This window comes from Mya arenaria, chromosome 13 (genome assembly GCF_026914265.1).
Source record: "Mya arenaria isolate MELC-2E11 chromosome 13, ASM2691426v1".
In the NCBI taxonomy this organism is placed as follows: domain Eukaryota; kingdom Metazoa; phylum Mollusca; class Bivalvia; order Myida; family Myidae; genus Mya; species Mya arenaria.
The window spans coordinates 34506266-34532337 of NC_069134.1; the positions used below are offsets into that span (position 1 = coordinate 34506266).

Below are 26072 nucleotides of genomic sequence, written 5' to 3' on the forward strand. Positions count from 1 at the left end.
CACAGGTCTTTGTTATCCTTATTGCAAAGACATATGGGCCCGGCCGCTCGGGGAAGTTACGCTTGACGTAACCGTTTGACTTGCGCCTCTCCCTCAGATTGCTGGGAACCGAAATCTATTTGGTGTGTTTGGGGGGGGGGGGATTTTTACAATACTAGTCCGAAATGGTGCATGTTGGGCGCATAAAAGTTATTCCTTTTTTCTCCTATATTGAAATAAAATGTAAAATTGGACGATTTGGGGGTAGGGTGCCGGGCTAAAGGAACCGGTCTGTGCTTGGTGTGAACTAAATGAACCAACAAAGTAAATACTGAATTTACTGAATTGAAATGTAACTGTGGAAATTAACTCGAGTATTTGAGATCAACCTCTGTAAATCGATTTAATGGTTATGTGTAACCTAAGATTTTGGGCATAATATAGTAGCCTCCCTTATATTAAGACTTGTCCTTTTAATATTACGGATTGGCGAGTATATGTTTTAAGAAGGAATGCTTTTTATTTCAAAACTAAGCTACTTCTGCTATTTTCCGTCCTCTGTCAAACATGTAAGTTGTTAACGACTAATTATAACCATAGAATACCATGCTAGATGATGTACATTAATGCTACTGTAATTTGTATTACAAAAAGTAAAACAGTACCACTTCGTTCATTTGGTGTGTTTTGTTTATTTTTATTTATAAACATATTATTAATGTCTAACGTATAAAGGCATTACAATATTTGTTTGTATGACAGAACTGCCAGTAACTTGAGATCCGTGGATCTGTCGAGGTCTTGGGCTTAGTCCCTAATTTTATTCCTTCTATTTTCATATTAAGTATACTGATAATAACTTGAAACCTAAATAAGTCAATCACCATTGCTAATCCCAACCACACAAAAGGTTAGGAATTTTTTGAGGTCATAATTTCATTCATTTTCCTGAAAGCCTGTTGTAAAATAAACAAACAATAGAGACATGTTAAAAAATTGCAAGTTGTTGAAATTACAATCATAGACTAGCGGAAAATCAATGAGGTGTAAAAACAGATAAACACTGATTAAGCATGACTGATGTTAATTGATAAGAAGATTGAGAAGATAATGACGGGAATTTAACTGTGAGAAATGTAAATGAGTAATTAACACTTAAGCACATGTAAACGAGATTGGCTGACAATTTGGCTATTATGGCATGTAAACGCATGTGGCCGACTCTATCAGCTACTGGATGTAAATGAGTTTGACCACATTTCAAATGGGTTATCTTAACATTTCAAATTCATATTCAACAATATCCCTGATGTTTATAAAACTTAAAAAGTAAAGTCAAGTATTATTGTTATTGAATTTCCGTTGGAAATATCACTGAATAAAATAAGGTGTTTATTTATGCTGCCAATCACAGGTGTAGTATTTCATATATAGTTTTATATGACCTAAAATATGTATTATTTAAGGACAGGCCCTGGCATTCTTGAGTTTTCATGGTTTTACTGTAGATTTATAAAAGATCTTTCTTTTACGATGATTGACCCAGATAACCCATCCTCGGCACCTCAGCGTATCATTACCTATATAATACCCTGGGCAAATCAGCTGTAAAAATCTTGTACTATTAATAATTAATAAGGTGAAATCCAGCCGCTTGATTGGTCGCATGAGACACACCTCATGCAGTGCGGTAATGGCCGAGAAGTTATGGATGTAATCTCGGTTCAAAATAATCCAATAAGACCACGGCTTACAAATCGTTTTAGGCAGGATATTGTTAAATATGTTGAAATCTTTACAAAGGAGATTCTTTCCTTTTTGTTATCGGCTATTTCATTGGTCGGAAAATGCTTATGAATATTCAAGATTTACGAAGTTTCCCTAGCCAATTTGCCCAGGGAATCATATAGGTTATGATACGCTGGGGTGCCGAGGATGCAGATAACCATATATTGCTAAAAGCTTGGGTTACAAACTTTTCAAATATCAGCGTAGAATTTTAGCTTTTAAGTTAAAAAAACTCACCATCTGACAGGCCGGTCAGAATACAAATTACACCAAGATTATGTTCTTGAACGATTTATACACAACATAGTGCAAAAAAATGTGTGTGTTTTTTATTGAAACTTGAACCTTTAATGTGCTACCAAAACACATAATTATTTATGACATGTATTCAAAAAGTAGCATTTGATTGATGTTTATTATCTCTCTTAAAGCATGTAACCCTGAGAAGTCACTTCCAAATTAGTGTTATCTGCCATTTACAGTCTATAGAAATTTTCTGTTCACCAGAATTTGCTTAAATGTCCAGGAGGCCAGAACCATTTTCTAATGGACTGGGTATGACGCAGTCAGGGATAAAACCTGCCGGCTCCTGTTTCTGAAGGGCATGTTAGGAAAATGGTGCAATTTAAGATAAAGTGATATCTCAACATTGTAATCTAATCAACATGTTTAGATCTGTATGAAACTATCATTTTCGATCTGCTTAACCATTTTAGTTTAAATCTCCACTGGTTGCTTTCCAATGCACATCAGCCAGATTAGAACACCCAAATCCTTGGTACAGTCGGCGTGGCAAGATGATGCCAAAACAGGGAGATGGCGTACAAAGACCTGGGTTACAGGTTGGAACTTAAAGGGACTTTTTCACATTTTAAATTGTATGTCTAATGTGATTTTTATTTAAGTTATATTTAGTTTAAGTTCAATAGTTTATTTGCTAAGACAAGATATATTTATTTTACAAATGTGCTAAAGTAACAATGATATATAATTCTTGTTAATTTGTCATAATAAGAGAGTAGCATACCTATAAATTTGCAGGTGGTGAATACACATGTATGCAAGTTACTTGTTTTCCTGAGCAGGTTGTACACAAAAGCCCCAACTTCCTTTGTGTGGACAAGATGTATGACTTAAAGATAAACAGTGATGACCCAACAGATATGACTGTAGAACATCAAGCAAGGGCAATGTTTCCAGAGCTTGTGGACCCCAAATGTTCCCATGGGTTCAGGTACTCAATTTCAAATTTTAAAAAGTATCTGACAGGTTTTAAATGTATCTATACTTTGTACGGATGCAAACGAATGGCAAAAATGATATTTGAATATTTGGTAATTCTTTCGATCGAATATTCATATATTCGATTACCAAAATACATATTTAAGGAGTTATAGTAAACTAATATTATTCGCTAAAATAGCAGCTGTAGCATTTTAACCCTACTTCATAGCCTGATTTCCCCAAGTGACCTCAGAAATTCCCCATTTTCAGAAAGAAAAACAATATATTTTGAACAAAAAAACCCAAAAAAGAATCGAATAATTCCATTCCACCACCTTCATATTTGTAAACAATGTGGAATTTGATGGATTCCTGGTCAAATGGTGTGATGCGCCAATGGAGGGTATGCCCGTATGACAAGCAGCCTCGTTTTTGGATTGACCTCTACTAAATATAACTATGGAAAACCAAAGCAACTCGGGAACTAGTAACCTAATAAAACGAAAACATATGTGGATTTTGACTTCTCTAGTGCACACTAGAGGAAATATATCCTAAAACGCTGTACTATACAGTTACATTTCAAAGCATGAACATTATATCGATACAAGGAAACAGTTTAAAGCAAATACATGCAACTAAATCTTTGTAGCTCATGTCGTTTATATCATCATAACTTTAGCTCAGCAGCAGTCTTGTTTAGATCATCAGCAGTCTTGTTTAGATCATCAACAGTCTTGTTTAGCTCCGTGGCAGTCTTGTTTAGCTCTGTGGCAGTCTTGTTTAGCTCAGCAGCAGTCTTGTTTAGATCAGCAGCAGTCTTGGTAAGCTCCACAGCACTCTGGAAATCTTAAAGTCAGTGGTACTGGGGTTGTATTCAATAACCACCTTAAATTTAATTTTTACAGTAGAATCTTAGTACTTTGATTGGACTGGCCATTGGACTGAATGGAATCCATTGAGGCATGTCTAAGGATAAGTATGAGAAACCCCAAAAGGTGTGGTAAAATTCCTTCTTTTACTGCAAAATTAGGCAACACTTAAAGAAGTGACAGGGTCAATCCATAATGAACATTATGTGACACAGTCATACCAATTATCAAAAAGAAAAAGAAACACCGGCTGATCTATGCATCATTGTTTGTAATTTTCTCCATACCAGGAGTTACTCAGTAGATAGAATTTAAGGTTATCATCAGTACATGGTATTTTATCATTGGCAATACTTTTTTTATAAAAATTAATACCTTGTGTTGCATTCCTATTTTACTGTTTGCAGGTTTGTACATAGGTTGGACTATGCTACAAGTGGTATTCTCTGCCTGGGCCTGACCAAAAATGCTGCTAAACACCTGTCGAAACTGTTCCATAATAAACAAGTGATCAAGTATTACCTGGCATTGGTAATTATACTTTTAATCTAACCATGTATTGAATTATATATTATGTGTGTTTTTTGAGGATATATGTTATTCTGTGATCAATTTTCATGTACTGTATAATTAAAATCAAGGATAATTTTGGGAAACACGAAATACCCATGCATATGGAATGTTTTGCACAAAAGTTATCTATTAATCTACTACATTAATTTTAATATCAATTTTATTTCTAAAATGTTATGATTTATTTTCAGTATATAATAATAGAATCTGAAATAAGAGGTGAAATATATATGATTTTCTGTTGTTGTTTTTTATATAAATATCATTGAAGGATTTTTAACAAAAGCAAATGAATGATTTTGAGTATATATAGAAACCACAGGAGTTTTTCACATTTTTTTTTACCATATATATAATTTATAGTCTATAATTATATTAAATATAAATTGTAAAAAAAAATTCGCGAAAAATCATTGTGATAGAAACTACAAAAAGTTGACATTCATTATATAATTTAAGGTACGAGGTCACATCGTTGATGAAGCTGTGCTGATAGATGTTCCTATTGGTCGTCTTGATGATGCCGAGTGGGCGGGTCGTATGTGTGCAGCTGACCATGACAAGTGCGATGTTCCGCGACCCACAGCTACCCTCCTTGTCTGTCTGGAGAGGGGGATGTATGGTGATAAGCCTGCAACAAAAGTGCTGCTTAAACCCATCACTGGTAGGTTTATCTGTACTTGTCTTTGTGAAGGGATACTATCTTTTTAAGTTTTAATATTTGAAAATAAGCATCAAAAGATTATCTTGTACAAATAATAGTGTCACATGGTTTAAATTTCAAATAAAACTTGTTTTTTATCATGATTTTTTAGTATAGAATATAATAAGTAGTGATACTTTAAATTAGGGTTGTTAAGGTAACATGAACATAGTTGGTCATACATATGTATAAAATGGATATCAAAATTCATACAAGTAAACGGTAGTAGTACGGTAGTGGTTGACAATTTACTTTTTAAGCTTGTCTATTTCTCAAACGAAAATCTGTTGAGGTATTATCATAGCCTTGGTGTTGATGTTGTTATAATCTTGGTAGACATATTGCCAGACACAATAGGCACATGTACAAGCAAGGCCCATAACTCATGCTTTGATAATTGATAAGTTATTCCCCTGTTAATGTATGTCCTAATGTGTCCTGAATGTTTCACAGGTCGTCAGCACCAGTTGAGGGTACATTGTGACTACATCGGACACACTATAGTGGGTGACTACACCTACAGTTTACGTCAAGATAAAACACCACACCGTATGATGCTGCACTCTCATAGACTTGTAGCGGATATGAAGATTGAAAATCTGGATTTACGGACTTCAGATCCCTTTACTACAGACCTGATTGATGAGTGGAAACCAAGTGAAATATGTAGGTCTTATGAAGAGGCGGAAAGTATCGCTAAAGGATTTGAAATGGGCAATATGGATTCAATATCAGGAATGGATAAATTTAGACTAGTTCGTATCAAATTAAGTGAGTCTCAAGGAGAGGAAAGATGATATAGAGCTTTAATAGAGCTTTGATGTGATTTTAGTAAATAAAATATTGGTTACTATTGATAATATTTTGCTTGTTTTTTTATATGCTCCTCCTACTTTGAAGAGTATTTTTTTTAGTTGCTACATTGTCCATTCCTTTGTATGTTCCTTTTTTATGATTCCATAACTCCTCAACTGATAATATTGCACAAATGTTCACCACAAGCTGACGTGCAGAGTGCATGTTCTAGCCACATAATTACAAGGTCAAGGTCAAACTTGAAGGTCAAAGTCAGAGAGCCATGTTTGTGTCCGCACAATAACTAGAAGAATTTCAAATAACTTGGCATTGATGTTGAATACATCCAGTTGAGGTGCAGAGTGAAGGTGTCACCTGCTTACCTTGAAAGTCACACAGGCTCAAAGGTTTGTGTCTACTCCTCAACGAATGGAAATTCAAAATAACACTGTTCAATGAATGTTCTCAACATGACCCTTGACTTGCAGAGCAAAGGATTTTACCTCCTACCATCAAGGTCACATTTGGGGGGGGGGGGCAAAGGCCAAGGGACAAAGGAACAAAGGACAAAGAAAATCCTAGTTATTAAATGTGTGTACTTGATAATGCTAAAGGTAAGAGCAGGGGACAGAAGGGCACCAAACAGGTGATTACTGCACACTAACTTGTTACAATTGACCAACAGTTGTGAAATTTTGAATGTAGGTAGTTTTATGTATCTATGTAACTTAGGCTTGTTTTGGTCAGTAGGGTCAACTGTGCCAATTACAAAAAATAGACAAATTGTTTCCACTTAATAACTAAAGAATTGATGTATAGTGATGAAACTTGGTGTGTTAATACCAGAGTGAAAATGTTTGAAAAGCTTGAAATTGCTTTTGGGGTGATGGTCAACTGTTACAAAAAAAGACAAGAGGGCCATGATGGCCCTATATCACTCACCTGAGTAAAACTTAAATGATGCTTTAGACATTTTTATAATTATAAAGGGCAGAAATTCTTGGGTAACTTCAGCAATTTGGCTAGTTATCAAACTTGTCGGAGGTATTCTGTACATATTTGGACCAAACGTATTTGCCGAGATAATGACCTGAAGGTCCTTACAAGCAAAACCGCAACCAAGGTGTGACGCCGACACTGACACAAGGGCGAGAAGTAAAGTTCTCCTTATTCTTCAAATAGTCAAGCTTAAAATGGGAAAAGTTATATTTTTCAATTTCCTTCAGAATTGCACCCTGTCAGGGAGCATATATCGGGAAATAAGATTTTTCTAGAAAGACAACAAATCAACTAGTATTTCATCTTTAATGTTCCACACTTTAACCCAACCACTAGCAGTTACTTTTCCCAATATCCACAAAGCTGCACTACATCTATACCATAAATGTCACATCATTTAAAATCAAGTTTGTATCACATAAATTAAAAAAAAACGACAGCACAATGATGCGTAAAATTCATACAATTACATTGTATATCCTATCATTTTTTATCATTTGTGAGAACACCAGAATTTAATACAATTATATTTTATGTATGTTTATAATGTATTATACCAGTATCATACAGTATGTATACGGCAAATGCGCTATTCATTAACAATTTACATTGTTAAAAATTGTCATTTAACAAATTGAAAATAAATCAAAAGACTTTTGTTGAAAATTGTCATTTAACAAATTGAAAATAAATCAAAAGACTTTTGTTGAAATGTGTTTGTATATATGACATACATGTACACTGCAGCAATAAAACCCATCATGTAATAGATTGTATTAACTTGATAATGTTAAAGAAAAACCAAAAAAACAACAAAAATAACCGCTGATAATACTGAAGTTCATTTATCAGATAATGTGTATGCACAAATAAAAAATTTCCAATTACACTTAAGACAATACATAACATTAAACAATGATGGACAATACACATAAAGTTTAATAACCATAATATAATATATAATATAAATGTATCATCTGAAGTCATATGGGGTGCCCCGCCTAGCTTTACCAAGCTAAATTAATCTATGTAACGTTAGTGTACAAAAAGGAAATATTGCATACAAAATGTATTAAGAGAATAATCCCTGACAATTATCATGTACAAAGTTATTTGTTTGAATTCTACCAAATAATACACAGACGTAAAAAGTCTATGCGCCTCGTGTATTGTAAATGCGTATCTAAAATAACCAATGTGCAATTATGTAATTTTGGATGCCGGTGAACTCATACTATTTTTGTATCATTAAGAAGGGTTTCATGAGTTAAAAAATAATACCAAAAAAAATAAAACAAAAAGCGCTTTTGGCCTTGAAAATTTGCAAAATAGATCAGGTTAGGTCAGTTTTAAGTTGAAATTAAGATAAAAAATATAAACTGATAATAATTGATAATATATGAATTTTCGGTTAATTATCTTACAAATAAGTAACCAACGGTATTTCAGTACCTAAAACTGCACTTTTCGAATTCCAGGTAATTTTGTAATGTTTTTGATAAACATTATGGTCATTTACATAAAAAGTTTATCAGATATTCTTTTAAAAAACAACAACAGAATAGTATTATCCTTGATAAAATATGTAAGTATAAAAATTGCAACTGCATCACAGGAAAGAAAACAAAACAACCTATAAAATTCATCAAAAAGTAACTAGCCCACTTTGAAACATAAATAATGAACAGATTATGTCAGATGAACATGTACACATGCACATGCATTTATGGTTGACCATGATGGTCGTATATATCACGTACAAACAAAAGCAACGTGCTTACATTATTTACAAATTAAAGATACAGACCAAGGCCTGCTTCAATAAAAATCGTTGTCGATTTCAGTCATAAATTGAAATTATCTTAGTGTCATAATTTATTTACATGTGCAATTAAAAGATACGGACCAAGGCCTGCTTCAATAAAAATCTTTGTCGATTTCAGTCATAAATTGAAATCATCTTTGTGTCATAATTTTCTTCAACATCTAGTTCATTTTAATTACTGACTTAAAATCAATCCATGCTGAGATGTAATTAAATAGTGAACATGTGACACTAAGCTAATTTCAACTCACAAAAACCATAAGGTCTTTCAAACAGAGATTAAACAAACATATCACCAATTACTACAATAAGGCAACATTTTGTCATTCCCAACATTTACCGTATTACTATAAACATTCCCATAATTTATCCTATAATGGAATATAGATGTTTAAGGAATGTGTCTGTAGAATTTTTCCTCTTCGACACTGATGTGTATTTAGATCTTGAACATTTGTTTTTAATGGCTTATAAATGTTTGGAAGATTGCGTATGTCAATAACCACACCAATGTCATGGTAACACAGTGAAAAAATGGTAAAGCGAGGCTAAGGCTACAAATATAGGCAAGCAAGTTCTGGAAAATACAATTTTTTTTTATTTAACTGGAAAATATGCATCGAAATGCTGCGGCAGATATGGCAAAATCTACCCGTAAAGTCGGTGGTTAAAACAGTTTCATGGATAAAATATAGTGAGTTCAGGTCAGAAAACAGTGTGTTCAGGTCTGAATACGGTGTGTTCAGGTCACAGTGTGTTCAGTTCAGATTACAGTGTGTTCAGGTTAGAATACAGTGTGCTCAGGTCACAGTGTGTTCAGTTCAGATCACAGTGTTAAGGTCAGATCACAGTGTGTTCAGGTCAGAATACAGTGTGTTCAGGTCTGAATACAGTGTGTTCAGGTCACAGTGTGTTCAGTTCAGAATACAGTGAGTTCAGGTCAGAATACAGTGTGTTCACGTCAGAATACAGAATGTTCAGGTCTGAGTACAGTGTGTTCAGGTCACAGCGTGTTCAGGTCACTGTGTCCTCAGGTTAGAATACAGTGTGTTCAGGTCAGAATACAGTGTGTTCAAGCGCAAGCATATAATGTAATGCATGTACAAATAATTAAATATATAGCATAATAGAAATATCACCTTGGTGATACTCATGGTGGATATCTACTTGAAAGTGTAGGCATTTAACAACACAGTTTAAAACTTTTGTTACACTGGACTAGAACATGCTCAACACTGCTTCACTGTAAATATTTTTTATCAATAACAATGAGTTATTCCTAAACAGGGGTAGGTAACTCCATAAAATTACAATCGTAAGACTTCACACAGCACTGTTAAATATACACCACATTCTGTTGGAATTGTTAAAATATTTAAAATATAATTATACTCAGAAATTAATTATATAATCTACACTACTAAGCTAATGATTGGTTTTCGTTTTTTATGGCCGGAATGATTGCACCATGTGGGTCAAATGCAGGAAATGGTCCCCTAACTGTCTTTTCTGAACCCGGTCGGATTGTTGGACTGCCATCTCCACATATCTTCACCTGTGAATAAATGCCACAAGTCATGGAATGACCCATCAAGAATAAAACAACTCAAGTGTCAATATTTGCAGTGAGATTGATGTCATTGAGAGACGCCTTTATCATTTGGAATTGTAGCTCGTCTCAAATATGTTCTGAATTTCTGAAGTAACATCCAGATTACACATTAGGCCACACCAAATTGATATTTCGTTCTGTGGATTTACCGCTCCTATTTTTTTGAAAATGTAAAAAAAAATATTTTTAATTTTTTTGTACGCCTGCACCTCCATTTTGATCGCCAAGCAGATTTTTTTCAGGTAATAATTTATTAAAAGGCTAAAAATAATCAAGTATAATTTTTCAACGCTAGTTTTTGTGTTTTTGTATAGGGAAGTTACTGATGCTTAGTGTTTTTATACTGTATATCGATCGGTTTAGCATTGGTTTCAAGAAATTCAATCAAAATGGCGGCCTCCAGTATAATGTGGCTCGAAGTTTGGAAATTAAATCTTATTTTTGACAATAAATATGTTTTGGGCATGCTTGAAGTCATTGTTGATTGTCTCATGCACTAAAGGATCATTATTTAAAGCAATCATTATGCAATAAAGCATGTGTATCTGAGACTGGTAGTGATTATATTGCGTAATTAGTGACTTGTTTTGAATGGAAATTGGACAGGTCAACTTAACTGGAACATGAGTCATTGTTTGGTCAAAATTGATGTATCAAGCTCATTTTTGATCAAATTCTGACAAAACAACAGTTGAACAAATATCTTTTCACAAATAGCAATATAAACAATGGTCTGGATATACCTTTACATAAGTAAGCCTAAGTTTATCACCTTATATTTTGTTTTTATTTGCAGCATAATCCGGGATTGTAATGCACTTGTCAATTGTAACCACTGCCCCGCCCACCCCTCGCCCTTGTTCCAAGGGTTTACCGGGAACAGCAGAGGCAATGGGCTGTGTTTTTACCTTTCAGGTGGCCCCGCAGTGCCTAGTGAATGTGGTTTGTCTTCTAGTCCAAATAATTGTACGTTGACGGATTTTTTTAGATTTTTGAAATGGCAAATCCTTCACGTACAAATTGTTTAGTATCAAAAGTGGGTAGTTGTTCCGATCAGGATTCCGGGTTAAAGCATATAGCGTCTATAAAATATCATAAAAACAAGAAATATTACCAGATAATGTTATTTTACATAATTTCCGTACACAAAAAATAAATATCCAACTTATAATTATGAGTTTGACGGCTTTTCTTCATTTCATTCTGTCAAAACATAACGATATATACATGAAGGGCACCTGCAAGGCTTCAGGGCACAGTTTTAAATCGCTCGGAACATTTCGGCCATGGCCGAGTTGTTACGATTGTATAACGAGGTCTTTCTCGAAGCTTTGTCGGAGGAGGCCGAGTTCTTACGATTGTAACGAGTTGTCCCCCTTCGCATAATTGTTGTCAGTGTCAGTCAACTTTCGTTTTGTTGGAAAGGTAAACAACTTGTTTTAATGCATGAAATGCTTGTTTAGTGCAAAATAACATTTCACTTACATGGTAAAATATGAAAATAACTCTTTATGATCAATTTCAACCATAAAATACTTCACTTAAGAGAATTTCAATATTTTTAAAACACCCCCGTTTTTTGCACATTCCCGTTTAGACGTTAGGGATTGGAAGAATCCCGTATAACACGTCTATTATTTTAGACTAGTTTGTCTTCATATTGAAAATAGTCGGGAATGGGCCTCACATAGGTATTCGGGGTTGCGGGGCCATTTGGCAGGGATTTTACCAGCAGTGTGTCCCTGCAGGTCGGGTATTTTACCCGGGTTTTGAGAGACCGGAAGTCAAAGTCCCCGCTTTTCCGAACTTAAGGGGGGGCATATACAATTGGCTGGTGCATAAAAACATCTAAATAACCATGAACTATGAATACTCTGAAAAATACCCTTGTTCTTTTTGTTTTAATAAGCACATGTCATTGCATTTCCTAAAAACCAAATTTAGTCTATGTTATATGGAGTCTGATGTTTGATGATGCCTGTGTAAGTGATAACAAATCCAAAATCAATCCTAAGTTATGTCTAAATACAGTTGCATAGGATGTTAAACTGATTCAGGTAGATTTATATAAGTTGTTTCAAACCTTTTACTTAAAGCAGGGTTATTTATTATTATGAATGATCGTCATATTAAAGTATGTTTTAATTATATAAGAAATTAGATTTATCCATATAATGTTTGTACTAAACACGGATGAATAAATAGTATGTATTACGACATTTTCCCAATGTCCATTAGAGTTTCAATTCATGATGGCATTAAAATGGGTTTAAGGGCAATTATTTTGAACAATCTTTCTTATTTATATTGAATATAAGGAAAAATATATTTTTTGCTCTTCGCTCGCTTCGGTCTTTATGAAAACTGACAAAAATTTTTTTTTATTTTTTTTCACTCGCCTGCTCCAATTTTTTTTTGGCAAAAATCCGAGGAACTAAACATTAATTTGGTGTGGCCTTAATATCAAATCAGTGTAAAACTGGCCATAAGATTACAGTTAATCACCTAATTAGTCTCTTATTACAGAATCACACTATGTTATGAATTACAATGAGCAAAATGATTGCAGCATTTTCAGCATGCTAAAGCTTACACATTCGAGCGAGATCAAGTTTTGCTGTCCATCCCAATTCCTCTTGTGCTAGCTTGGCATCAGCATAACAGGAGGCTATATCACCCGCCCGCCGACCAGCAATCTTGTATGGGATCTGGAAACAATGAATCATGACATTGTCCATTGATTGCAATGGTTACAGGGACCATAACGCAAATAATTATCACGGGGGCCATTTATAGGCATTGTACCTTATTCCAAATCATGCTGTTAATCTGTACCGTTTAAGTGACCTCTCAGTTTCAAGCAATATTTCTTTCCCAAACATAGAAGGGTATGTGCCCTTCTTCAAAGGCCAAAAAAATCCTAAGCTAAAGCACCTTACATCTTGTTTAAATAGGCTAGATTTCCTGCCTTTGGTTATTTACTTGTTGTCTGGTTAGCATAGTGGTTAGAGCACTCCCTTCTTACTTCGGCGACTTGGGTTCGATTCCCGGCCTGGGCGCATTTTAGTTTGGTTTTTCGTATCAAAGCCAGACAAGTAGGTTTCCTAAGGGTACTTCCGTTTCCCCAACAGCACAAGACCACACCCTCGCGTAATATAGTGCCAACAGGAGTGATTAATATAATGTTGTAATAACTTGTTTCACAATTGTCGTAAAATAAATAAGTTTAAATTAAGACAGTACTCACTGGTTTTCCAGAACCCTTTTCAAAAGCTTTAGCTATTTCAATCACAGAGTAGCCTTTGCCCGTCCCTAGATTGTACACCTGAAAGAAAGATGCATCATAGTGTAATGAAACTTGCGTGTATTGTTTTAAATATGCACTCTTACTCCCAAATAAGCAGTACCACAATTAATACATGTAGATTATTTTTTTTAATTTACCGAAAAGGATGAATAAATGTGGAAAACAACGGTTCTTTAATATGAAGGATACTGTATTTAATTTGAAAGAAAGGTGCAGAAAAAACAATATTTCTACCTTAGGTGCAGAAAAACCAATATTTCTACCTTATGGGATGATAGTTGATCACTGTATATTTTAGGACCCACCAGTCATTTAATATCTGTGCGTTTTCAGCTATTAAGTACATGGTTACAATTTTGTTATCAGTTATAAATATTTTCCATAAATGCATTATTTAGTAACTAGTTAAAGGTTTATCAATCAAAATTTACATTTGTTATGCATTGTGTATGTATTGATTTTTAATACGAGTATCACTTTAAAAACAAGAGCGCCATAAAGCAATCGCCAATGCTGGTCTGTTTTTTTCCCTCAGTCAACCGAGTGGTATAACACAACAACGTCAGAGGCATGGGCCTTGGAATATACATGTGGGTATTGTCTCTGGCAAAATCAATACCAAGTTTCATTTAAAAAGCTTGAACAGATTTAAAGTTATGGCCAAGTTTGATTATTTAGCACGACGACTTCATCAATGACATTTACACCAAGACTATGGCAATACTGACCTTTTTTCTCCGTAAAACAGACAAATAAACCAATTTATCATTTAAATATGCCTTACCTACCAAAAATATGAATTATAAACATATCTATGCATATACATATAAATATTATACCGTAAATTAAAATTAGATTGTTGTTATTTATTTCAATTGCCTCAAAAAGAAATAATTACAATGTCATGTCGCTCAGAAAACTTTGAAAAAGTAATTCTATAAGAGAACTTTACTGACATCACTGAATCAACTTGTTAAATAACTATTAGTAACCAATCCAAGTGCAACTTAACAGTGCTAGTCTGCAAATTGTATGACTAGTAGTTTAGTGCATGTTAACCTGCATGCAAAGTATATGAATATATGAGCATTCTAAATAGTGTATTCATACCTTACAACCACAACCCTTCTCCAAGCGTTTCAATGCTGCCACGTGACCCTGAGCTAAATCCACTACATGGATGTAATCACGCACACCTGTCAAATAATTTAGTACTTGAGGCTGTGTGTATTTATATCATATTATTTTAGTTTGATGACAATTAATGAAAACAGCTGTATGCCAACATGAATGACACTGTATCTTGTTCAGAATCCAGTACAGTGGACAGTGTCTTTTTCGAGAAGTCGAGAGAATTAGTCCTGGTTGGACTTGAACTTGATTTTTTTGTAAAGGCAGACATATTTATGTTCTCTACTAGACTAAAATTCATTTTTGGCCAGTGGGCATATACTCAGTTGGGTTTGATTCCCTGCAAGGACACTTGGATGAGAGCTTTGAAAAACTCATTGATTCAGAGTGATTCTTTTCAAAATCTGTTTAAGTGCATCCCTCGGGACTCAAATAACTCAAGCATTGTTTTTAGCATGTATTATAGTTATAGTATCAAACAATGCATCCTGCTGATGCACATGTTAATGAATAATGCAGGAAAGGAAAAAGAACGAGCAGAAAAATGAATCACTAGAACCATATCAGCCTATACATATAGCTGTTGCTGCAATCAAGTTAAAATCAGTTCATATAGACCTAGCAATCAACATCACAATTGTGCCATCCTATCAACTGGCATATGACAAAATATCATCAGGTTTTCTATTCAATATTGAGTTAGTGTAAGAAACTGAACTGAATTTTTCACAAGAAAAGTCAAATAAAACTTTGCCAAAACTGATCAATAAAGCTATTAGTTACAAAATAGATATTAAAACAACTCAGAAAGATCGGTTTGAAAAAGCAATCATATGATAACTACTTTTATAAGATGGCCCTATTATTGACGTTGACATGTTGAACTTATTAAAATGCAATTCATGCTATTGGATGAAGCCTTTCTGTTAAAACTTGAAAGGAAACATGCAAATCCAAATTCTCTATCATAGTTTTAGTGATTATTTATTTAGTAGTGTGGGATAATGTTAAAGCTCATACAATGTATTGTGTACCGTATAACTACTCCTACACCCACTGGAGGAATCCTATGAATTTTAAATTTTAACCTTTTTTTAAATAAAAAACAAGTGTCCCATTTCCAGCCAAACTATTTGTTTCATATAAAACTCATTACAACCAAGAATAAAGGATTTACAACCAAGAATAAAGGATTTAAAAAAAATGAATAATTGAATTGTATGATACGTTCATTGTTAAGGTGGCCACACTGTTTTACGTATCTTCCAAATGCACATTTTATATATAAGAACGAATTATGAAACAATGATGCCTTCAATTCCAGTATATGTGTATTTATTCATCATTGTATGTTTAAAAAGCCCTCAAGGGATGGCAAATCTGCATTTTGTGTAAAGTTTTTTAAATTATAGTATTGGATTGGTTTCAATTTTTGGAAAAGTCTTGACCAATAAAGTGAAAACAAATAATGTTTTAAATAAGACAATGTTACAAAAAGGGACTAATTAAGGCCACAAGACTTTGACTTTAACTTTATAACAGTTGTGTTTTGTCACATAAAATTCAACGAAATCTTAAAAGTTAAGAATCATTTCCAACCTGTTCCATCAGGTGTATCATAATCGTTCCCATGCACAGTCAGTTCCTTAAGCCGTCCCACCGCCACCTGTGATATGTAGGGCATCAGGTTGTTGGGGATTCCCTTAGGGTCTTCCCCAATCTTTCCTGAGATATGGGCTCCCACGGGGTTGAAGTACCGTAGAAGAACCACGTTCCATTCCTGGTATTATACGATGATGACGATGAATTAGTTTATACTATATAATTTTGTTTAGATTGTGGCATCAGCTATAAGATTAAATCAATCCCATTCACGTCAGTACCCTCGATAAAACCAGTTCTAAACGGAGGCTACGAAAACATGTCCCTGGTGAGTTTCAAACCTACAAATTCTTGAGTAAGAAGAAGACACCTACATGGATGCCACTAGACAACGCACACCCTTGAAGATGCAAACATTGAATTCCATGTTTTTTTCCTTTTCTCCATTATGTTGTTAGATACACTGCAATTCCCCCCCCCCCAACTTGTATCATGTTCGAGAGAGGTTCTTTAAATGTCTTCATCAATACATTAACTTCATATTCCAAACGGTAACAAGCAGTCAGAGCTTAATTGTTGAATAACTCATGTGCAGATAAAAAAAAATGCTATTCCCGTCAATCTAACACTTGTTATCAAACATTGTCCTTGACAATATGGTAACTACGGTAACATTTAGTCACCCACTACCCTTTTGACTGAAATCATCCACCAGTACCAAAGTGCTTGTGTATAATTCAAATAACTCAGGTGGTGGGGACATTAAATATAACATACACTGTATTATCTAATCCTGCATTTGTTTATAATACAGTTTTTTTTAGTTTTAGTTTTATTAACAAATACAATAGACAATATGTCCATGAGTATACCTTTACAAATAGAGAATTATATGCATGTAAGTAATCAAATGGTCAAATAAATCACCAATGATCATATAAATAAATATTCATGTTTCATGTCATAATAGAGACACAATATAGCATTATGTACATGTATATGACAGCGAGAGATCATTGTGTACATGAAAAACACATATTATTCATAGTAATAATGGTATTGGTTTCTAACATTAAATGCCTTATGTATATACATAGCTAAATTTCTATTCACTTTAACATTGTCCGATTGCATTAACTCAACAAACTTTGGTACATTTGGTCTAGTCCAATAATATTTACTAATATAAGTTTTTCTTAAATCACTATACAATGAGCATTCTAAAATAAAATGAAATTCATCTTCTAATACATAACAACACAAACATTTTCTATCAATATATATATACAGTTCTGTAAACCTCAAACTTCAATTCTACCTTCTCAGCCGTGCAGAGGTCTGTCAGTATTTCTTCTATGAAGTATTTGGTTTTCCCGTAAGGGTTTGTGCAGCCACCCACCGGGTGTTTCTCGTCGATGGGAAGGTACTTTGGTGAGCCGTACACTGTTGTGGAACTTGAGAAGATCATGTTGTATACGCCAAACTCTTTCATTACCTGCAGAAGTTTTAAGAATTGATTTAACACTTAAGAACATCAAGTTTAAGTACAAATTAGGCATTCAAATATCACAGACAAAGCTATCAATAAGATCTTTTGTATTAAAATTCATTTCACTTAATAAAAATATGCGGAAAAATAATTTAGAAATAGTGAACATCTTTTGATTTTCCATGTCATGAAGAACTTCTTATCGAAACTGATAATGCAGCAAATGTACAAGTGTTGTAAAACATTTGGAAGATACACAACACACCCTGCAGCTTAATTTAATGTTAAACTGTCAATAAAGCTTTTGGTACATACTTAGTACCACATGAACAGTCAATATAATGTTAAACTGTCAATAAAGCTTTTGGTACATACTTAGTGCCTAAGACAAAGTCCTACCTCTAAAAGGTTAACAGTTCCAGCTATATTGTTCTTATAGTACATGAGAGGCTTCTGACATGATTCCCCCACAGCCTTTAGACCCGCGAAGTGCATCACACAGTAGATCTTGTGCTGGAACAAAAAATGTATTTATGAATTAATTTATGAATTAATTTATGTTATTTTTATTTTTTATTTTTCCCCTGATAAATTCATAACCTTTTAACAAAAACGTTAAGAGTATGAAAAGTTATATAAGTAACTTCCACTACAGGAGATAAAATAAAAACCAATGTTGCCGCAGAGTGAACATTGGTCTGTTTGTTTGTTTTCATTATTTTTTTATTCATATGAAAAAAGGGGTCTTATTATTAAAGCCAGAGTGACTGTTCTTGGTGTACATGAATGTATCGTCTATTGTCTAATTAGAGGTCTAAATATTGTTCCATAAGATCATGTTTTTTTGAGTTGTCAGGTGAATGTGAAGTTTTTGCATGTTAATGACAAAAAAGCCAACAATACCCCTTTTAGAAAAAACACACCACTAACAAGCTTAAAATTAAATGAATTTTCACAATCCAAAATACCGCTACACAATAAACAAGATGGCCCTGAAGGCCCTGTATCACTCACCTGATCCAATAAAGATCATCAAGAATAACATTCTGATCAAGTTCCATGAACATATGGTCATAAATGTGGCCTCTAGAGTGTTAACATGCTTTACCTATTATTTGACCTGGAGACCTAGTTTTTGACCGCACATGACCAAGATTCGAACTTGGCCAAGAGCTAATCAATATAAACATTCTGACTACGTTTCATGAACATACAGTCATAAATGTGACCTCTAGAGTACTTAACAAGCTTTTCCTTTAATTTGACCTGGTGACCTAGTTTTTAACCCCAGATGGCCCAATATCAAACTCGTCCAAGATTTTATTGAGGGTAACATTCTGACCAAGTTTCATTAAGATTGTGCCCAAATTGTGACCTCTAGAGTGTTAACAGTCAAATTGTTGACGACTGACGACGACGGACAACGACGACTACGACAGACACAGGGCGATCACAATAGCTCACCTTGAGCACTTCATGCTTAGGTGAGCCAAAAATACATCAGAAAATCATCTGGAAATTAGAATAAGTGGATCGCAGAATTTTTGTTCTTATTCCAACCTTTTTGAATAGGTCCCTGAGTCCATCTTTATCAAGGAGATCAACACTATAGGTGGCTACAGTCTTTCCCGTGATTTCTTCAACACCCTTTATACTCTCTGAAAAACACAACAACATCCAAATAAAGTTTCTATCAAATAAGGCTTGCTATTTTTTCTTATTATAAAAGTATCTGTATCATACTTTTTACAGTGTAAATCAGGTCTTTTCGTAGAAGAATTGTCATGTAAGTAGTTTTAAAATTATGCTTGCTTTTTTTCTAATTATTTAATTTTCTGTATAAGTATACTTTTTTCCGGAAAACACGTCTATTTTTGTAGATAAACAATCATTGTGCAAGCTAAGCTCAGTGGACTGCAATATCCTCTTAACACTACTAAACTCTTGCCTTGCAAGAGGAGGGCAATTAAGGGAAATGTTTGGCAATGACAGTTACATTGACAACACTTTCAAGGAACGCGTTCATCTTTTATAGGGTCAGACTTCGAAAACAATAAGTTTTGTTGAAATGGGAACAATTAAAATGCTTGTTTCAATGATTAAACATCAATGGTTAACCCATGGTTAATAATTATAGAAAAAAGTGACTATATATGCTCTATTTTTGACAGAAAAGCATTATTAACACTTTTGGAAATTGAACTATATTAGGCTTGCATTAATAAAACTGTTCAACTGAGTACCTTGCAGTTACTTCATGCATTTGGTATTTGTTTATAAAAGTAAGTAAAACATCTATATTTCAACAAAATAAAAAAAATATCATGTTGCCACCATAAAACCCTTTTACATTTTGCTGTCACTATGTTTATAAATTAGAACACTCAGCAAACTGTGAAACATCAAAAAGGTAATGCAAAATGATTTTCATCTAAAAATTATAACATCAGACCAAATTTGAGCTTGTTTTAGGGGGGTGCTTTCCGACAGACTCACAAAAATACCAAAGAAAAACGAAAGTTTTTTAGCCCCTCCGTTGATAATATATATATATATCAGTGGTCGAAATTAGCACAAGCCCGCAAGCCCTGCACTGGTAAAATGTATTCCGGGCTTGATCAAATTCTGAATTTTATATAGCAGGGCTTGTTCAAAAATATGATTCCATGCAATAGTATACAAATTCGGGCTTGTTTATCCGAAAGTCTAATTTCAATGACTGATATATATTTATTTTTCAGGGGTAAGAAGGTATTCCCCCCCCACACACACACAAACACCCTCACTTTAACCTACCCAAATATGGGTTGGTAACTGCCACAAACTATTTATCAATTGTGGCCTATTTAATACATGATAATGAGAAAATAATTGTCTGATGTATAATATTTCACAAAACCATACAAGATTGTATGCCAATAAAAAACTTAAAAGGACCATACCATTGCAATATAAAAGTGATTTCTAAAAGAATAATCAGTTAACATTGAAATGTTTGCATTATCAATACAAAACTTTAAACTTCCTAATCAAGAACTATTATTTATCTACTTTTTACCACCGTTCTTTCACTGCAATAAAATTACTTTTAAACGAGACTTGAGCAGAGATAAAGTGGCAAGTTTATAAGTGTTTATCTTCTAAAAAGAGACACTTAGAAATATGAAACAGTTAAGTACAGTAACAATATATCTGTAGATTAAGTTTTCTATTGAAACAATTTGAAAGCAACTTAAAAGTTTTGGGAAAATCATGAGTCTTTATAACCCAATTCATTAAAGATGCACTCTAACTCCCAAATAAGATTAACAACAATTAATAAAATTGTTTTAATATACCTAACATTTTAAATTAATGCCCAAAACTATGGTTCTTAAGAAGGATAATGAGTTTAATTTGAAAGAAAGTTGCAAAATTTGGTATTTTTTTCTTATTAGACAATAGCAATAACAGTAAATCTTTTAGCACTCATCAATCATTTAACATTTTTGCATTTTCAGCTATTATATATATACACAATTACAATCTTGTTATGTAATAGTTAGAAGACATGAAGTGAATGCTTAATGATTAACTGACTAAGAAAACAACCTTATTGGCTGATACATTGTCGACACAAAATCTGACGCAAGGAGTGTATATCGGATGATTGGTAGTAGGCGGACCTTTAAACACTCGCATATGTTGAACTTCGTAATGATTAAGTCTACTACTTAATGGTTACTTATCTGCAATCTCATTGGCTGTAAATGTAGTTGAAGAACACATTCACTAGAAGACATAAAGATTATGCCTTACAGAAATTAAGTGCTGATATAAACTCATCTGCCAAAACAACTCATTATTGAGAATTTAAGGCATTGTTGAATATCAAAAATACCTTACAATGAGTATGCCATATTTATTTTATGCGACAGTTCGGGTGCACGGCATTGTGCGCCTCACACCCGCAACATGACATTGCGTGTGTCTGCCACATAACGTTACTGCGACAAAAAGGAACGTGCAGCGCCATGTTGTTTTCACGTTTTATTCCAGTAACAAATAACAGAGTATTATGTCTTTCACAAAGTTACACAAAGTTGTTGCCTTATTGATTACTAAATCATCACTATTTTAATGAAAACATGTATGTGTTTATATACTCCTTAAATGTGATACAGAGTTTGATAAAATATGACAGGTGATGAATGTGATTATCAAAAAATGAAAATATTTGTCTTCAAGCAAAATAATGACATAATAATGTCAATTACTGAAAGATCATTAAATGATTATTTGGACCCTGTCTCAAACTTAGAGATGTAAGAAGTGATAATTATTACTTATGTGTCCTAAATGAAATATCTCAGTATTTGAGGAAATGCCATTAATATCTAATTATGATCTCCTGCATAATTACAATTATTCTTTTATGCGTTAAAAATCGAACATTTAGTAGGCTGAAAATGAGCGGCATAATATTTACATAAAAAGCTTTATCAAGATTTCGTTGCCCAGGCCATAAGCTGATGATAGAAAAGAGTCGTCATATAAATATAGAGAGAGAATACAGGTTTTGTCCATATTGTTTAAGTCGTAATGTATACACTGTTGAATTTCACTTTCTGTTAATTTCTCCACTTCACCAAAAATTAAGGAGAGAGTGTTTTGATGTTCAATGGCTAGAATCATTTGAGAGTGTTCAGCTTAAGCATACTTTTTTACAAAGCCTTTCTTTTGAGAGAAGACTATGTCACATATAATTTAACACTTAATCTTAGTATTAATCCTGTAATCATATGCTTATATATATATCATATTATGAAATAACATGATTATCAATTTGTGTATTATAAAGTTTGTTAATTCTTCAAATGTTTACTTGTCTAAAGCTAGTTAAAGTTAAAGGGACTATACACCAAACTGGCACCAAAAATATTTTTTTGTAACAAATCTCAGGACAATTATTTAATAAAACGTTTTACTCTTTGATATCATAATTGTAAAAAACATACCAAAATGTAAAAGAAAATCGAGTCGGAGACCGGGTTCGAACCGGTGTCGCCAAAATTGCATTCCAGTGTTGTATCCACTGTGCTACGAAGACTTACCCTAAATGTTTTGCTGGAGGCCTTGTATTACGAAATAAATTAATTGTATTCGTATTCATTATGAAAATGATAGTAATCACAATAATAAATAATAACAAGTTTTTACTCATGAATGTATAATTAGTTTTTATTGGTAAAATGGCATCTTTCCTTAGGCCATAAATAATGATATAGTTTCATATGCATTTAATTTCATATTTGTTCATGTACTTAGTACTCCAAATTTCTTCATATTCGTTTGTGTAATTTAAATCCTTGTTTTGCATACATTTTCAATTGTTTATCATCATTCATTCTACCTTAACTACCATAAACATTTTGCTCTTGAAGCAATCATTTGTTTAAGTACTGTGTGACGAAATCATAAATTGTAATTTGTTGTGGCCTTTTCTTCATTGTCTTAGTTCAGGTGAAGAATTCAATACATTGAGAATTGACAATAACTTTCAAATTTCGTGTTTTACACATAACAAAATTTGGAATAAACTTATCTATATATATAGTATAAGTTTATTCCAACTTATGTTATGTGTAAAACAAAAAAATAAAGGTTAATTGAAAATTACAATAAAAATAAAATAAAATATATCGCAAAGACACAATTTAACATACCCATGCTGGCATTGTGAAGATTATCCATTACGATGACATCATATCCTGCATCAAGCAGCTCCACCACTGTGTGTGTACCAACATACCCTGCGCCACCTGTCACTAAAATACTTCCGCTTGCCATGGTAACAATCTGAAAGAAAAAAAATAATTTAGTTTTACATGTTAGTTAATTTTTAATTAGATAAACAAGGGACATAACTTAACAAATATTTCAACTGTTTTAGACTCAGTAAAGAATATGGATCAAACCCTGTACACGTTGTTTGCAGGTCAAAAGCTTAATCAACTGAGATAATCAGCCCAGATAAATATCCAAATGTTAAAAAAGTTCCCTAAACGCGCATTATTGTGGCTAACCGGCAATCCAGCCACCTACTTTGATTGCGGCTATGTCAGCTTATTTTTCATTGCGTTTTGTCACTATAATATATATGCGACTTCGAAATATATATATATATATATTTATATACATATATATATATATATATATATATATATATATATATATATATATATATATATATATATATATATATATATATATATATATATATACACATTATATTCACATGCTAACAATTTGCAAGGGCACTTGCTCTATTACTGACTAAATTATTCTAACACAACATTTAAATCACCGTTTAATATATTTTTTACTGTGAGTGTGACACAGCATTGCATCTGCAAATAAAAATTAACCAATGTTTTTTAACAAAAATATAATTTTAAATAAACATACCAAATTCTTTGATGAGTGTCTTCAGTGTCAAGTTCAGTTATGACAGTTTCACCTGTCACAGTTGGTTCCCTTCTGCAACGTGACAGCTACTGGTTCCCATCGGAATTCGATAATGAGGCCAACATAGCTTTATTAAATATAAACTCATTTGTGTGCATTTTTTCTGATTCAAAACATACAAATATATATTAAAATTAAATTGGAAAATTCATATGATGTATTTATGACTGATAATTTTAATCATAAATCATTTTACAGTATACGAAACAAACACTATTTTATGCAGAGTTGGCTTTTATTCACTTCCTGTTCTTCTTTTTATTACAAAACAAAAAAAAACACGCAGATATTCAGCAATCATGGGATGTGATGGAGGAACGATTCCCACTCGTGATGAGCTCGTCCGTATGAAACAAAAGCTTGAAAAGATGATTTAAGTTACAATTAATATTTCAACATACTACACTGTAGTTTATGACAATTTTTACTACAATTACAGTTCGCACATATAGACTTCTTCTTTTGAGAAAGTCCCGAACACTCTGTGGCAAAAATTCATACTACCATATTTTTATAATAAACTTACAAGTTGTATTATCAGTTAATTTCAATGAAAATAACATTAAAATTCCCCAATGGACTCAAATTTCTTCCATATGAAACAACACGTCACCTTCCCTCAAAGAGGAAAGAGAGCCTGGTACTCTGCCAAATTTGGATGTTTCTGTTTCAATATCATCCAGGTGGTTCTTTTTCCAAGTGTTTCCACAAAAAAAGAATGTTTGTATCGTACAGCGTAAGCAAAAGAAATATTATATGAGATGATTTTAGAAGCAGGTCTACTATTGTATTTTTGGTTAAATAATCTGTTTATGTTTTAACACAGTGTTTTTCTATTGTTCTGTCACGTGAAGATTAGGGTCCACTGCCAGCACCATACCCCCTGCTGAATAAAAGGCGGCGTGTAGGGAGTTAAGTGTCAGTGACTGTGTGCTTAGCATTTCTGTCTCAAAACCTTATTCCTTTGTCTTTTAATTTTTGAAATATGAAGCTTGCTCCTAGGTGCTGAATTATGTCTGGTTTATCAATATCTATATCTTTCTTCAGGTATGGGTAATATTCTAATTGAGCTCTTACAAGGGTGATAAAGGCAGTATTCCAACATTCTAGGGGACATTATAATGTGTCAAGTTGTGTCGTAGAAAATGAAGTGTAGAGTTTGCCTTTTTACAGATATTCAACCATGTTAAGTCATTTGATATCAGTAATCCAAGGTAGAGGTTTGAGTGAATATGTTTCAGTATTTGTATTGGTAAGTAAAGTGGAATGATTTACTTTTGACACTTAAAATATAACACTTGTTTGAATTGAATTTCATGCCCCATGTGGAACCCTACTTTTTAAGTTCATATAGATCTTTCTGTAGAATAATGTGATTTGAGGTGTTTTATATCTGTTGATACAGCAAACAATCATCTGCTAAGAGATGAACCTGTGATTTGACGCTCAATGGTAGGTCATTTATATGGCAGAGAAACATAAACGGTCCTAGGACTGTTCCTTGTGGTACTGCCAGAATCTATGTGTATGCTTCCTTAGTTTTCACCTTCCACCACTTAATTCATGGACCGATGTTATTTTATTTCTTTGAATTTATATAATTCCAGAATCGTTTTGAGTTATCCATATCCATACCTTCTTGGATGATCTTCTTCACCTGATCCCA

General features: G+C 33.3%; 3 protein-coding genes across 4 annotated transcripts in view; 2 read left to right on the top strand and 1 right to left on the bottom strand.

Annotated features, from left to right (window-relative positions):
• Window positions 1-437: 437 nt before the first annotated feature.
• Window positions 438-5986, top strand: LOC128214554 (RNA pseudouridylate synthase domain-containing protein 1-like). Its single transcript, XM_052921084.1, has 6 exons — window positions 438-548; window positions 2484-2609; window positions 2853-3001; window positions 4271-4394; window positions 4896-5100; window positions 5593-5986. The coding sequence occupies exons 1-6, from the start codon at window positions 492-494 to the stop codon at window positions 5934-5936; spliced, it is 1005 nt and encodes a 334-aa protein (XP_052777044.1). The 5' UTR covers window positions 438-491; the 3' UTR covers window positions 5937-5986.
• A 1785-nt stretch (window positions 5987-7771) lies between these two features.
• On the bottom strand, window positions 7772-24471 carry LOC128214487 (UDP-glucose 4-epimerase-like). The gene is made up of 10 exons (XM_052920980.1): window positions 24347-24471; window positions 23605-23737; window positions 19460-19557; window positions 18299-18412; window positions 17729-17905; window positions 16408-16588; window positions 14788-14873; window positions 13618-13695; window positions 12964-13078; window positions 7772-10313 (listed from the first exon to the last, which is right to left on the bottom strand). Exons 2-10 carry the CDS (start codon window positions 23726-23728, stop codon window positions 10255-10257), a joined length of 1032 nt encoding a protein of 343 aa, XP_052776940.1. The 5' UTR covers window positions 23729-23737; window positions 24347-24471; the 3' UTR covers window positions 7772-10254.
• Window positions 11634-26072, top strand: part of LOC128214488 (RNA pseudouridylate synthase domain-containing protein 1-like) — a 29654-nt gene continuing 15215 nt past the window's right edge. For both annotated transcript variants that reach the window (XM_052920981.1, XM_052920982.1), the window contains exon 1: window positions 11634-11795. The gene's annotated coding sequence lies outside the window, so the exon portion shown is untranslated. The remainder of the gene's footprint in view (window positions 11796-26072) is intronic.

Coding starts and splice junctions, on each gene's coding strand:
- LOC128214554 (XM_052921084.1), top strand. CDS start 492: ATGCTTTTTATTTCAAAACTAAGCTACTTCTGCTATTTTCCGTCCTCT. Junction 2,610..2,852: donor TACAAAGACCTGGGTTACAG/GTTGGAACTTAA, acceptor TTTCCTGAGCAG/GTTGTACACAAAAGCCCCAA. Junction 5,101..5,592: donor GCTGCTTAAACCCATCACTG/GTAGGTTTATCT, acceptor AATGTTTCACAG/GTCGTCAGCACCAGTTGAGG.
- LOC128214487 (XM_052920980.1), bottom strand. CDS start 23,728: ATGGCAAGCGGAAGTATTTTAGTGACAGGTGGCGCAGGGTATGTTGGT. Junction 17,906..18,298: donor GAACTGTTAACCTTTTAGAG/GTAGGACTTTGT, acceptor AAACTTCTGCAG/GTAATGAAAGAGTTTGGCGT. Junction 13,696..14,787: donor AGAAGGGTTGTGGTTGTAAG/GTATGAATACAC, acceptor TCTTTCTTTCAG/GTGTACAATCTAGGGACGGG.